This window comes from Bos taurus, chromosome 5 (genome assembly GCF_002263795.3).
Source record: "Bos taurus isolate L1 Dominette 01449 registration number 42190680 breed Hereford chromosome 5, ARS-UCD2.0, whole genome shotgun sequence".
NCBI lineage: Eukaryota > Metazoa > Chordata > Mammalia > Artiodactyla > Bovidae > Bos > Bos taurus.
Window position 1 is genome coordinate 100,784,273 of NC_037332.1, and position 15,947 is coordinate 100,800,219.

A 15,947-nucleotide genomic window follows, 5' to 3' on the forward strand; every position below is an offset into this window, starting at 1 on the left:
AACAAGATTAAAGGTGCGTGAATTAAACACTATGTAATTCACACAGAAAACAACTAAAATAGATGCATTATAAAAATCAGAGGCATACTATATTTTGTACATGATTATGTGTACCTGTGCTTGTGCTTTGTCACTCAGTCATGTCCGATTCTTTTCAATCCCAGGGACTGTAGCCTGCCAGGTTCCTCTGTCCATGGAGATTCTCCAGGCAAGAGTACTGGAATGGGTTGTCATGCCCTCATTCAGGGTGTCTTCCCAACTCAGGGGTTGAACCCAGGTCTCCCACATTGCAGGCAGATTCTTTACCAGTTGAGCCACTAGGGATGCCCAAGAATACTGGAGTGGGTAGCCTATCCCTTCTCCAGGAAATCTTCCCGACCCATGAATTGAACCAGGGTCTCCTACATTGCAGGCCAATTCTTTACCAATTGAACCTGTATCTCTGCTCTATTGTAAATGGCCAGAAGGTAAAGATTGTGTAGCATTCTTTGACTTCCCCTCATGCATATGACAGGCTTTCCTGGACATGACTGAGCGACTAAGCACATTCATATGACAAAACTTGTGCTGACTTGATCATAGAGATCATTAAAGATGTCTAGAAGTTCTTCTCTCTTGACTTCTTAATGTCTTTTTTTTTTTTTTGAAAATAGAGACTTACTAAATGTTCTTTCCTTCTTAAGCAGAGGAAATTAACAATGTAATCTACATCTTTAAGGAAAATATTAATATCAGTGGTTCAGCATATGTTTACTGAATACTACTGTATAGAATCTGCCTGCAATGCAGGAGATCCACGTTCGATCCCTAGGTGGGGAAAATCCCCTGGAAAAGGGAATGGCAACCCACTCCAGTAGTCTTGCCTGAAGAATTCCTTGGACAGAGGAGCCTGGAGGGCTACACTCCACGGAGTCACATAGTCAGACATGACTGAGAAACTAACACTTTCACTTTCACTGCAAGCACAATGGCATAAAGGCATGTCTTTTTGTAACTTTAGTACACTCCACATGTAAATAAGTAAAATAATTTGAGAGGCTCCTCTTTATAAAACTGAAGCTCTTCCCTCTTCCTAATCTATTATCTTGAACTTTCTTTACTTTGTAGTAAAAGGGGTATTTTCCTTCTCCTTCCGAGTGGAATCGGACATTGCTCCTATAGCCCAGTTACTTGTTTATACCATTTTACCTAATGGAGAAGTTATCGCAGATACTGAGGAGCTCGACATTGAAAACTGTTTTGCCAATAAGGTGGGTGTTTTGTTTAAGCCCAGTCCTTTTCTTCATCGCCTCTTTTTGAAGCATGGAAAATAAGGAACTTATGTTCATTAAAAGACTGTCAGGTAGTACTTCTAAAACTTTCTGCCAAAGGATCTCTAACAGCAGAGAATGATAACAAAACCTGAGCAGTCTAATGGAGAAGTTCAAAGCAGGTGGCCATTGGCACGATTTCTTGCAAGTCTCTTATTTTATCTGAAAATTCATGAGGAATTCAAAATATATTCTAGGGACTTTCCTGGGGTGTGTGCTGTGTGCTAAATTGCTTCACTCATATCCAACTCTTTGTGACCCTATGGACCATAGCCCACAAGGCTCCTCTGTCCATGGGATTCTCCAGGCATGAATACTGGAGTGGGTTGCCATGCCCTCCTCCAGGGGATCTTTCTGGTCCAGGGATCAAACCCGAATCTCTTACCTGCATTGCAGGTAGATTCTTGATCACTAGCACCACATGGGAAGCCTGGGGTAGAAGAGTGTCTTAAGATTGAAACAATTGGAAAATTCATTGCTATAATTATATCCTCCTTACAGGTAAATCTGAGCTTCTCCTCAGCCCAAGGCCTCCCAGCCTCAAACACCAGCCTGAAGATCACAGCCGCTCCTTACTCTCTCTGTGGCCTCCGAGCCGTGGACAAGAGTGTCCTACTAATGAAGCCTGAAGCTGAGTTCTCACCTCAGTCAGTGAGTCCCATCTCAGTCTTGGATATCAGAAAATGCACACATGATATGACCATTTCTGGAAGCTGAAAATTATACCTGCAAAGGACAAGTTCTTTAGAGTGTCAGGAATAGTGCACTAAGTCACATAAGAGTTTGAATTCTACTTGTTTCTGAAAAAGACATTGCACAAGATGCTTTCCACAGATAATCTCACTTCATTGTCTGCTACAATGTATCAAAGACTGAGCAGTCTTGCTCACCTGTGCCTTACACAGTCCTCACATGTAAAAGATGCTCAACACCTTTTTAATGAGTAAAGAAATGAATAATTCCTTAAGGAGAGCATTATTACCTTCATTTTATGAACTAAGAAAACACAGCAGAGTTAGATTAAGCAACTATAGAAACAATGCACCAAAAAATATATTTTAAAGGTAGAACTTGAACCAAATTTTATTCAATGCTATGTCTAACACACTACAATTCCAGATAGTATGTGAAATGTCAAATTTTTAAATCTTCTCCAAAGTCCAGGCACTTATTTGTTTTAAGTATGGACAAAAGAGATTCCAATCAAACTTGTCTTTTAAACATGTTTCTTGGGACTTCCCTGGTGGTCCCATAGATCAGACTCTGCTTCTACTGCGGGGATCTCAGATCCCTGCTCCGGGAATTAAGATCCCATATGCTGCGCAGCACAGCTAAAAAAAAAAAAAAAAAGACGTTTCTTATAATGAAAAACTTGTAAGAGTTCAGTAGTTTTACAGTCTTCATTGTCCATTTATTTATTTAACAAATATCCATGGCATCTTGACTACAGCATAGTGCTCTGAGAATAAGAGTTCTAATGGTGAAAAATAGATGTGGTCTTTGACCATTTTAGATTCATTGTCTCATGTGTTAAGCAAGCAAGCAACAAAAACATATCAACATATAGTAGTTCTAAGTGTTGGTAAGTATCATTTAAGGAATAAACAGGATGTTGAGATGAAGAAAACAGTTGAACAAGTTTTAATGTAGTGATTGGGGATATCTTCTTGCATCGTCAGATAACAGGGGCAGGGGCAGGGAATGCAAAGAATGAAAGCAGCATGAAAGTCCTGAGGCCAGAACAACAGTGTTTCCAAAGGAAATGGTAATGACCTTACATAAAGTGGTGAGAGAAAAGGATGGTAGAGGCAGTAGGTGGAATGAAAAGTCAGGAAGATCATGAGGAGGACTGTGAACTTGGAGTGGAATTAGGCATTGACAGCAAAGTGAAACGCGAAAGTGAAGTGGCTCAGTCATGTCTAACTCTTTTGTGATCCCATGGACTGTAGCCTACCAGGATCCTCCGTCCATGGGATTTTCCAAGCAAGAGTACTGGAGTGGGTTGCCATTTCCTTCTCCAGGGGATCCTCCTGACCCAGGAATTGAATTGACAGCAAAGGCAGTGATATATCAGTGAGGAGTTTAAAGCAGGAGAGCAACGATTTAGATTTACCTAGTTATGAAGATCCTGTTTGCTGTTCAGAGTATGGGAGCAAGAATGAAAGCGCGGAAATAGGAGGCTATGGTAGCAGCTTAGATAAGAGATGACAACAGGTCCACATGGAGTCAGTGTGTCTTTAACAGCCTGAATACTGTACGACTGAGCAGGTGGCCTTATGATGAGGCTTCCCAGGTAAAGAACCTGCCTGCCAATATAGAAGACATAAGAGATGCGGCTTCTATCCCTGGAATGGGAAGATCCCCTGGAGGAGGGCACAGCAACCCACTCCAGTATTCTTGCCTGGAGAATCCCATGGACAGAAGAGCCTGGTGGGCTACAGTCCATAGGGTCACAAAGAATCCGACACCACTGAAACAACTTAGCATGCACGCACTAGGCAAAAACTTAACTAGAATGAATTTATTTCTAGGTTACGTTTGCATCTAGTTTCCTCCTGAGTTAAACTTGGTCCTAAAGCAGTAGAGTGGGGAAAAAAAAAAAAAAAAAACACTTGGTAAGAATGTAATCACATAAAGTGGGAAAAGGAAATATATTAAGTATTTACAGAGGTTGTTTCTAGGTGATGGATATGAAGGACTTCTATTGTTTCATAATGCTTCTCTGTACTCTCTTTTTGCTTTCTTTTAAAAGTTGGACCTAGGGTCTGTCAAACAGAGTGCAGTATGTCAGAAAGAGAAAACCAAATATCTTAACACATATATGTAGAATCTGGACAAATGGAACTGATGAACTTATTTCCAGGGCAGGAATAGAGACGAAGATAGAGAGAATGACATATAGACACAGGGTGGGGAAGGGGAAAGTGGGACAAATTGGGAAATTAGGACTGACATATATACATTACCATGTGTAAAATAGATGGTTAGCAGGAACCTATTGTAAAGCAGAGGAAGCCCAGCTTGGTGCTCTGCTATGACCTAGAGAGGTGGGATGGGACGTGAGGTGGGAGGATGTTCCAAGAGGGAGGGGATACATGTATATATATAGCTGATTTGCTTTGTTGTATAGCAGAAGCTAACACCACATTGTAAAGCAATTATATACCAATAAGTATAAATAAAATTCAAAAGATAAATTCAAAAAAAAAAGTAGGCATTTGGGCTGGGAGACAAAGAAACTTGAGTTTTAGACTTACTCAAGCTAAATGACCTCTGAGTCTTTCATCAATGAATTTGATTTCTTTATACATTATTTTCTTTCATACAACAACAGGATTGGGATCCATAACCTTTGATATCGCTCCATGATTTCTGTGTCATGTTTTACAATGTTGCTATGGGAGTGTTAAATAAACACCAAGATCTCTTAAACTCCAGATTGAACATTATCTCACTTTATAAAATAAATAACAGTTTTTCCTTTGTTCTACTTTGCAGGTGTATAATTTGCTATCGGTAAAGAAAATCTTTAGCATGGGATATAGAGGCCCCATGAACGAAGATAGGGAAAAATGCATCAACGCGGAAGACATAACTCACAATGGAATCATTTACATTCCAAAGCAGTTCATCAGTGATGACGATGCTTACAGTATCTTTGAGGTAATTCCTTTTCCTAAAAACACAACCTAAATTGATCTCTACCTCATCATCAAGATGGAGAAGAGCTCTAGAATCTGATCTTCCTCTCAACCACCAAAAGACAAAGCTATGATTAACAGAAAAATATTGAAAGGTCAGAGGCATGGAGAACTTTGTACACACACAGACAGTCAGTCATGAATTTCTCTGGCACTTTAAGAGCAAGGGGTATACTTTTAGGGCCCACAACTTTAACCAAGTTGATCCCAAAGCTAGTTGTCACCATCATATATCCTCTCAGTGATTCTCAGAGGTTCCAATATGTGAGAAAAACAAAGCAAACATTTCCACAGAGCCTCTGACATCCTTAAAAAAAGTGAATACTCTGTTGGCAACCACTGTAACAGTCATTTCACAATAAATGAATCAGCAAATGACTGAATACATAAAGTAAAATACTGCGGCCAACAGTTTCAGTGCAGTAAAATTTCAGGTGAATTGAAAGTAGCTGTTCATAGAGAAGAATTTGCAAAACTTGGAGTAGAAACATTAGCATGCCTTAGGTACATTAGAGCAAATGTGTATCTTTAACTGCAGTTAGGCAGAATTATGAAAGGGAAGTTTTTCCGGGTTGTGAGATTAAATCTTAGCTCCACCAAAAAGGACTGAAAACACTCGCTATACCTTGAGGAAGCCATGTGTCCTACTGCTGTGGAGGTCTGCAGCTTAGCTGAGAGCAGTTTAAACCTCCCTTTTCTGGAGCCTCCGGAATCAGTTGGTGGTGGAGGGAGAAAAAGAAGGCTCTTTATTAACTGTTAAATGTTTCTTTCTGACTTCTTTCTCCCTGTTCCATACCACTGGCACCACTGACAACGGTGCCTCAGAGTCCCACAGCTTCCCGAGCACTCTAGAGCACAGCAAGTAGTATTTAACTGTGACTAATATTGAAGAGGAAGTCTGTAGCAGGAATCAAGGAATCAAGCTACTGTGGATGTCTGAATGGGTGTTTTGCATGCAGACTTTCAGTATACTTAAAACTGAGAAAGAAAAAAACGAAAGGATAAATCACAAAAGGGATGAGTTGAACACAGATATTCAGGCAAAGGCATATTTCCCAATAAAAACAAAGCAAAGTATAATGACTATGAAGAAAAATCTCCAATATGCAACCCTACAATTTCAAATGAAAAGAAACGGAAAACTATTCTCTGCAACAAAGTTAATGTGTGGTTTGAGGCAGGGGGAGGAAGAGAAGAAAAACATCCAAAGCTAAAACACTCAGTTTCTTGGAGGCAAAAGATAATTAAAGGGGCACTAAGCATATAGGAGACAAAATTCAGAAATAGGAATCAGAAGTAGATTCTAATCCCAACTCCCATTCATCAACTGGATGATCTGAACTCTCTGTGACCCCATTTTCATTTTTATAAAATACCTCTCTTCTCCATTGGGTGGAATTTTCACGATAATCCTATGAGTTCTATGTATAATACTAAGGGTATATAATACAGATGTAAGAAAATATCCCAGTCTCCAGACTGGATTGCCAATATGCTTTAATAATTATTTTTCTTCCAGTCTGTAGGATTAAATATTTTTACCAACTCAAAAATCCACAAGCCACATTTTTGTCAGCCGCTTCCATATCCAGGAATGTCTATGAACTATGGAGGTAAGGGTGAAAGTTATTTATCCGCTAAAATAATAGAAGAAAAGTAACGTTTTGCTAGGTTGGGATAAAAAGCCATTTTTTTAAGTACTGACTGTTATGACTCTGCAGCAATTTCTTGGTAAAATTTCCTCAAACAACTTTTTTCTCTAGAAAAAAAAAATGAAACATTATAATTTCTCTATCTCTCTCTGATCAAAATTAAATACAGTCTTGGTACTTTAAATCCTCTTTATCTACTGTGCCTTCAGTATCTGAATTAGTCAAGATAAGATAAATTATACCATCTTAGCAAACAAACCCCCACATCTCAGAGTCTAAGCACCTAACAGTTTATTTTAATGCTCTCACAAAAACTTCTTGTGAGGCCAGGAGCTGTTCAAAACACCTCCATTGGTCAGAACACTGACCAATCATTGTCAAGGAGATTCATTCAGCTTTCCTCTTGTGACTCCATCTCCAGCATGCCTTTCAAGGTTACTATCTTGGGGGAGAAGGAGTAGATATGCACATGACTTTACAGCCAGCTGTGGAAGTGGCACAAATCACAGTGCCCTACCTGCAAGGGATCTGAGAAATGTGAACGATTACATGGATATTATTTGCCTCTGTCGTTCTTTTATGGAAATCAGTGATTCTGACAAATTGAATAATAGAATAAAATAATTCAGCTTTTGGAAGACATACTGTTAGTCTCCTTGTGTATCTCAAGTATACATAGAAAAGAGGAAAAGTCAAAAAGATTCTATTTTCTCTTCTGCTGCTAACAGAGACATTTCTCTAGCCATGCTGAGATGCCTACAAATCCTGTTTCCCCCTGTGCTGTGTGCTGAGCTACGTCGCTTCAGTCGTGTCCAACTCTGTGAGCCTATAAACTGTAGCCTGCCAGGCTCCTCTGTCCATGGAATTCTTGAATATTGAAGTGGGTTGCCATGCCCGCCTCCACGGGATCTTCCTGACCCAGGGATTGAACTCATGTCTCTTATGGTTCCTACATTGGCAGGCAGGTTCTTTACCACTAGTGACACCCGGGAAGCCCATAAGCAGTATGTGCTGTGCTGTTCTTAGTCACTTAGTCATGTCTGACTCTTTGCGACCCCATAGACTGTAGCCTGCCAGGCTCCTCTGTCCATGGGGATTTTCCAGGCAAGAATACTGGAGTGGGTTGCCGTGCCCTCCTCCAGGGGGTCTTCCCGACCCAGGGATCAAACTCAGGTCTCCCACATTGCAGGCGGATTCTTTACCATCTGAGCGGTATAGGGGTGTTAAACTACTCTTTATTCTTCCTTTCACCAGTTGAAAAATCAGCTTAGGGAGAGTTACATTTGTTTTCATTTCTAGAGAAAAATACATTTGCCTCTAAACTATTTGATGAAGCAGCAGGATTAACCTTCCAATAAGACAAATAGATGAGTAAACAAAGTACGAAGGTGGTAGGGTAAATTGTTCTAATAAAAGACATTCCCTGAGCATGTGGTCTTGTTCTACTTGATACATAAGGCAGCTCTGAGAAATTGATGATAAAACTCAGGCTTACATTAAGCCCTCTTGTTGTCTCTCCACAGCTCCAGGTCTAGCAAGTTCACGAAGCCTACCAGGCCCCATACATGGAATGGCCACTCCTCTAGCAGGTATAGATGCAAGGGGAGTTTATCCATCGAGTTCGAGAGAAGACTCTTCAGCCATGAAAGTGAAAGAAACAATCCGGAAGTATTTCCCTGAGACCTGGATCTGGGAGTTGATACCACTCGAGTAAGTTGTGTGCTGCTTGGAACTGAGAATTTGAATCCTCCTCTACGATTCTGGTGTAATCGTAGGGCTCCCAGTCCTTTCTGTTCTGCCCCACTCTTTTCTGATAGATGTGTAGATTCATAGTTCATTTATCTCATAGCTAAACAATGCAATTTTGTTTTTCTAATTTGGTCCTGAGATAAAACAATAGAAAGCCACCCTTGACCCTAAAAAGAAAAAAAAAAAAAAATCAGAAACCTCTCTAGGAGCACCAAACTTTATATCGAGTTTAGCATTTATCACACTGGGTTTCTAAAGTGTCATGCTCTAGAGTCAGCTGTGGTCCATGCTTTTAAGAAAAGGAATTCATTTACTCTCGTCTTCTTTTTTCCCCTCTCTAGTATGTGGGGCAAACATGAGTTGGCAATCAAGGTCCCTGACACCATCACGGAGTGGAAGGCCAGTGCCCTCTGCTTGTCTGGAACAGCAGGGCTTGGACTCTCACCCACCATCTCTCTCACAGCCTTCCAGCCCTTCTTCCTGGAACTCACTCTTCCCTATTCTGTGGTTCGAGGAGAAGCCTTCACACTCAAAGCCACTGTGTTCAACTATCTGTCCCATTGCATTCGGGTAAGGGCACTTGTCTGGATGTAAGTGAAGCTAGGAGGAAGGAACACACCATGCATTTCCTAAATCTCTCCCAGGTCATCTCCTAGTAAATCATAATTGAATACGATGTGGCCTAATTTTGGACTAGAATAGGTGCTAAGAACAAAGCTCCCCAGCAGATCCAAGGTGGTAAGGTTATAGTCATCCAGGACTGTATTCTGTTTGTGTATTCCTGAATTCAGATATTACTCCCACCTGATTATTTTTTCACTCTAACAAAAGAAAAATATTTCTTCCTTGTGTTGGCACAAGCCTAAATCCTGAGTATTTATCCTGATTCCCATCAGTTTTTCAATGTCCTTATGGCAAACATCTAAACTACAAAATACTGACAGGATTTACCTTGACTGAACAGCTTCTCAAAGCCTCTCATTAGTATGCATTGTCCCTTTAAGCGTCTTTCCCTCCCCCCGCCCTGACACCCCATTACTGACCTTTTCCCTGTGTTCTTTGTCCAACTTGTGGGTGGGAATGGGGGACAGGTGAGCATACAGCTGGAGGCCTCTTCTGCCTTCTTGGCCATCCCAGTAGAGAAGAATGAAGAATCTCAGTGTGTCTGTGGAAACAAGCAGAGAACCGTGTCCTGGGCTGTGACCCCAAAGTCACTGGGTGAGTGATAATGGTGTTCACAAATCCTACTTCTTTTGTTGTAATGATTGCTTTCCACTCCCACTCAGATGCATGCTTTTCTCTCCTCTTTTGACAATGATCAATGGAAGGAAAACAATTATATATATTGGAGAGGCTTAAAAAGAAGAAACCATTCAATATAGGATCACTGTTTAACTCCTTAAGAATTTTATTCCCCAGGAGAGGTGAATTTCACAGCTACTGCAGAAGCCTTGCGGTCTCAGGAACTATGTGGCAATAAGGTGCCTCACTTCCCAGAAATTGGACAGAAGGACACCGTTATCAAGCCTTTACTAGTTGAGGTATGAAGGTCTAATCTCTCTGAGTCTCAGAAGCTTTATTATGGAAATCGCATTATCTAACATGTATGTGGCAGTGACATTTCATTCCCATGAATATGAATATGTCCACAACTCAAGCTTTCACTAACATTTTCTCTTCTAAAGTGATTGCTTCTTCTCGGATACATTATAACTTCTCTTTTTTTTAATTCATTTTTTAATTGAAGAATAATTGCTTTACAATGTTGTATTAGCTTCTACTGTACAACAGTGTGAATCAGCTATATGTATACATGTATCCCCTCCTTCTGAATCCTCCCTTCCACTCACCTCCCAAATCCCATCCCTCTAAGTCATTACAGAGCACTGAGCTGAGCTCCCTATGCTTATACAGCAGCTTCTCACTAGCTATCTATTTCACACACAGTAATATATATATATGTCAAAACTACTCTCTCAATTCGCCCCACCCTCTCCTTCCTCCCTGTATCCACAAGTTTGTTCTCTATTCCTTCCCTGTAAATAGGGTCATCAGTACCATTTTTCTAGATTCCATATGTATACAGATAACTTTTCTTCTTAATTTTCTTCTTTCAATACAAAGCCTGAAGGAATAGAAAGAGAAGAAACTTTCAACACACTTCTCTGTGCATCAGGTAAGTGTCAGAAATAGATAAAATTTTTATGTTAAGCCACTTGCCAAAGTATATGATGTGAAATGCCCTTGGAGGCACGTTTTCTCTGGTGGAAAAAAAAAAAGGAAAGACGTATATTATCCCATGTGCAAATCAAAGAACATTTGATGGAGAACAATCTTTTCCTGATGAGGGCATCGAAAAGTTAAAGAGATTCACCTAAAAATTCTTGGCCAATAATGAGGACTAAAGCTGATGACTATCGGACAGGATTCTTTCCAATACACCTTGCTTCCCAAACTTCTTCCTACACAATTTTCCAAATATTGAAATATCTTTGTGGCACTGGTATTCTTGGTTATTCAGTTAATAGTTTAAGTGTATTCATGTTTTTGTTTAAACAAATTATTTGAAGAATTTTAGGTCACTAACATATAGAGAAAAACAATCTTTAATGAACCCTTAAAATTACCATCTAAATTTTCATCCATTCATTTAGAAAATGACTATTAAAATGTTCAACTCTGCCCTATCTAAAATCATCTTGAGAACAATGCTTAGTGTACAAATGGCCTCTCTTCTCTATTTAAGTATCCCCTAATAATCTCAGCTAGTCACAGAACTTTAATAACTTTGTACCAGAGATGACAAAATGTATATATCTTTGGTCCATACCTCTTTCCTGAACTGAGACTCATGTATTCAACTGTTCACTTATCATCTCCACTTGCAGGCTTGGAGGTCTAAGAGGTTTCTCAAAACTAGCTTCCTCAAAACTGAACCCCTGCAGGACTCGCTGCTTCTCCTACAGTTTTCTTCATCTCAGATGCTGCTGCTGTGATGGAAATCCTATTCTTCTGCTTGCTGGAGATAAAAATTTTGGAGTTGTCCTTTAATTATATTCTTTCTCTTTTACTCCACACCCATTCAATTCCAAATCTAGTTGTTTCTACCTTTAAATATTATTCAGAATTTTCCCACTTCTCATCATGTCCACTCCTGCTCTAGACCTTTCTCTCTTGGATCATCTCAGCCACCTCCTACCTGGTCTCCTGGTCATCTTCCCTTGTTCTTCTATAGCAAGAGAATCATTGCAAAGCATATTTCACACCATGTCCCTCCTCTGTTCAGAATCTTCCAAGAGTCTCCCATGTCCCTCAAAGTTAGAGCATGTCTCCAACCTCACCTACAAAGCCTTTCTACCCTTGAGACTTCATACCTTCTTACCCTGTCCTCCACTCACCCTGCTCTTCCTAGTCTAATCACACTGGTCTCCTAATCTGATCTTGGAACACATCCAGCATGCTATCATCTTTGGTGTCTTTTCATGTTTTGTTCCTTCTTCCAGCAAGTCTCTTCCCTTCATATCAGATCAGATCAGATCAGTTGCTCAGTCATGTTCGACTCTTTGCGACCCCATGAATTGCAGCATGCCAGGCCTTCCTGTCCATCACCAAATCCCGGAGTTCACTCAGACTCACGTCCATCAAGTCAGTGATGCCATCCAGCCATCTCTTCCTCTGTCGTCCCCTTCTCCTCCTGCCCCCAATCCCTCCCAGCATCATACTCTTTTCCAATGAGTCAACTCTTCGCATGAGGTGGCCAAAGTACTGGAGTTTCAGCTTTAGCATCATTCCTTCCAAAGAAACCCCAGGGCTGATCTCCTTCAGAATGGACTGGTTGGATCTCCTTGCAGTCCAAGGGACTCTCAAGAGTCTTCTCCAACACCACACTTCAAAAGCATCAATTCTTTGGAGCTCAGCCTTCTTCACAGTCCAACTCTCACATCCATACATGACCACAGGAAAAACCATAGCCTTGACTAGACGAACCTTTGTTGACAAAGTAATGTCTCTGCTTTTCAATATGCTATCTAGGTTGGTCATAACTTTCCTTCCAAGAAGTAAGCGTCTTTTAATTTCATGGCTGCAGTCACCATCTGCAGTAATTTTGGAGCCCAGAAAAATAAAGTCTGACACTGTTTCCACCGTTTCCCCGTCTATTTCCCATGAAGTGATGGGACCAGATGCCATGATCTTCATTTTCTGAATGTTGAGCTTTAAGCCAACTTTTTCACTTTCCACTTTCACTTTCATCAGGAGGCTTTTTAGTTACTCTTCACTTTCTGCCATAAGGGTGGTGTCATATGCATATCTGAGGTTATTGATATTTCTCCCAGCAATCTTGATTCCAGTTTGTGTTTCTTCCAGTCCAGCATTTCTCATGATGTACTCTGCATTTAAGTTAAATAAGCAGGGTGACAATATACAGCCTTGATGTACTCCTTTTCCTATTTGGAACCAGTCTGTTGTTCCATGTCCAGTTCTAACTGTTGCTTTTTTACTCCCTGATTTACTTAGTCTTCATCACTTATGATTTTTTAAAACTATTTATATATTTATTTATTTTGGCTATTCAGTTCAGTTCAGTCACTCAGTCATGTCTGACTCTTTGTGACCCCATGGACTGCAGCCTACCAGGCTTCCCTGTCCATCACCAACTCCCAGAGTTTGCTCAAACTCATGTCCATTGAGTCGGTGATGCCATCCAACCATCTCATCCTCTGTCATCCCCTTCTCCTCCTGCCTTCAATCGTTCCTAGCATCAGGGTCTTTTTGAACAAGTCAGTTCTTTGCATCAGTTGGCCAAAGTATTGCAGTTTCAGCTTCGGCATCACTCCTTCCAATGAATATTCAGGACTGATTTCCTTTAGCATGGACTGGTTGGATCTCCTTGCAGTCCAAGGGACTCTCAAGGCTTTTCTCCAACACCAAAGTTCAAAACCATCAATTCTTCGGCACTCAGCTTTCTTTATGGTCCAACTCTCACATCCATACATGACTACTGAAAAAACTATAGCTTTGACTAGACAGACCTTTACTGGCAAAGTAATGTCTCTGCTTTTTAATATGCTGCCTAGGTTGGTCTTAGTTTTTCTTCCAAAGAGCAAGTGCCTTTTAATTTCAGGGCTGCGGCCACCATCTGCAGTGATTTTGGAGCCCAAAAATATAAAGTGTCTCACTGTCTCCATTGTTTGCCCATCTATTTGCCATGAAGTGACGGGACCAGATACCATGATCTTTGTTTTTTGAATGTTGAGTTTTAAGCCAGCTTTTTCACTCTCCCTTTTCACTTTCATCAAGAGGCTGTTTAATTCTTCTTCATTTTCTGCCATAAGGGTGGTGTCATCTGCGTATCTGAGGTTATTGATAGTTCTCCCTGCAATATTGATTCCAAGTAGTGTTTCATCCAGCCCAGCATTTTGCATGATGTACTCTGCATATAAGCAGGGTGACAATTTTCAGCCTTGACATACTCCTTTCCCAATTTGGAACCAGTCTGTTCTTCCATGTCCAGTTCAAACTGTTGCTTCTTGACCTGCATAGATATTTCTCAAGAGGCAGGTAAGGTGGTCTGGTATTCCCATCTCTTTCAGAATTTTCCACAGTTTGTTGTGATCCCACAGTCAAAGATTGTGGCATAATTAATAAAGCAGAAGTAGATATTTTTCTGGTATTCTCTTGCTTTTTCAATGATAGAATAGATGTTGACAATTTGACCTCCGGTTCCTCTCCCTTTTCTAAATCCAGCTTGAAGATGTGAAGCTCATGGTTCATGTACTGTTGAAGCCTGGCTTGGAGAATTTGGAGCATTACTTTGCTAGTGTGTGAGATGAGTGCAATTGTGCAGTAGTTTGAACATTCATTGGCACTGCTTTTCTTTGGGATTGGAGTGAAAACTGGCCTTTTCCAGTCCTGTGGCCACTACTGAGTTTTCTAAATTTTCTAGCATATTCAGTGCAGCACTTTCACAGCATCATCTTTTACGATCTGAAATAGCTCAACTGGAATTGCATTACCTCTACTAGCTTTGTTCACAGTGATGCTTCCTAAGGCCCACTTGACTTCACATTCCAGGATGTCTGGCTCTAGGTCAGTGATCACACCATTGCAGTTGGGTCATGAAGATCTTTTTTGTATAGTTCTTCTGTGTATTCTTGCCATCTTTTCTTAATATCTTCTGCTTCTGTTAGGTCCATACCATTTCTGTCTTTTATTGTGCCCATCTTTCCATGAAATGTTCCCTTGTAATTTTCTTGAAGAGATCTTTAATCTTTCCCGTTCTGTTGTTTTCCTCTATTTCTTTGCATTGATCACTGAGGAAGGCTTTCTTATCTCTCCTTGCTATTCTTTGGAACTCTGTATTCAAATGGGTATAGCTTTCATTTTCTCCTTTGTCTTTTGCTTCTTTTCTCAGCTATTTGTAAGGCCTCCTCAGACAGCCATCTTGCCTTTTTGCATTTCTTTTTCTTAGGGATGGTCTTGCTCCCTGTCTCCTGTACAATGTCACAAACCTCTGTCCATAGTTCTTCAGGCACTCTGTCTATCAGATCTAATCCCTGGAATTTATTTGTCAGTTCCACTGTATAATTATAAGGAATTATATCATACCTGAATGGTCTAGTGGCTTTCCCTACTTTCTTCAATTTAAGTCTGAATTTTGCAATAAAGAGTTCATGATCTGAACCACAGTCAGCTCCTGGTCTTATTTTGCTGACTATATAGAGCTTCTTCATCTTTGGCTGCAAATAATATAATCAATCTGATTTCGGCATTGACCATCTGGTGATGTCCATGTGTAGAGTCTTCTCTTGTGTTGTTGGAAGAGGGTGTTTTTTATGACCAGTGCAATTTCTTGGCAAAACTTAGCCTTTGTCCTGCTTCATTTTGTACTCCAAGGCCAAATTTGCCTGTTACTCCAGGTATCTCTTGACTTCCTACTTTTGTATTCTAGTCCCCTATGATGAAAAAGACATCTTTATTGAGTGTTAGTAGGTAGGTCTTCAGAGAACCATTCAACTTCTGCTTCCTCAGCATTACTGATTGGGGCATAGACTTGGATTACTGTAATACTGAATGGCTTCCCTTGGAAATGAACAGAGATCATTCTGTTATTTTTGAGATTGCACCCAAGTACTGCATTTTGGACTCTTGTTGACTATGAAGGCTACTCCATTTCTTCTAAGGGATTCTTGCCCACAGTAGTAGATACAATGGTCATCTGAATTAAATTTGCCCATTCCAGTCCATTTTAATTCATTGATTCCTAAAATGTCAATGTTGACTCTTGTCATCTCCTGTTTGACCATTTCTGATTTACCTTAATTCACAGACCTAACATTCCCTGTTCCTTTCTGATTTTGGCTATACCAGGTCTTAATTGGGGCATGTGGATCTAGTTCCCTGACCAGGGATTGAACCCAGGCCCCCTGATTTGAGAGCATGGAGTCTTAGCCACTGAACCACCAGGGAAGTACCTGATTTTTTAATCAATGAGTATTTAGATGGCAACTTTATCCCCACACCCTACACTTCCTAGT

General features: G+C 40.4%; 1 protein-coding gene across 2 annotated transcripts in view; it reads left to right on the forward strand.

Annotated features, from left to right (window-relative positions):
- LOC506828 (pregnancy zone protein) overlaps positions 1-15,947 on the forward strand; it is a 57,318-nt gene that overhangs the window by 28,740 nt on the left and 12,631 nt on the right. For both annotated transcript variants that reach the window (XM_024992660.2, XM_024992661.2), the window contains 9 exons: positions 1,108-1,250; positions 1,812-1,961; positions 4,809-4,973; positions 6,531-6,624; positions 8,187-8,373; positions 8,754-8,982; positions 9,504-9,630; positions 9,832-9,953; positions 10,537-10,588. In XM_024992660.2, coding sequence (XP_024848428.1) covers positions 1,108-1,250; positions 1,812-1,961; positions 4,809-4,973; positions 6,531-6,624; positions 8,187-8,373; positions 8,754-8,982; positions 9,504-9,630; positions 9,832-9,953; positions 10,537-10,588 — 1,269 coding nt within the window. The remainder of the gene's footprint in view (positions 1-1,107; positions 1,251-1,811; positions 1,962-4,808; positions 4,974-6,530; positions 6,625-8,186; positions 8,374-8,753; positions 8,983-9,503; positions 9,631-9,831; positions 9,954-10,536; positions 10,589-15,947) is intronic.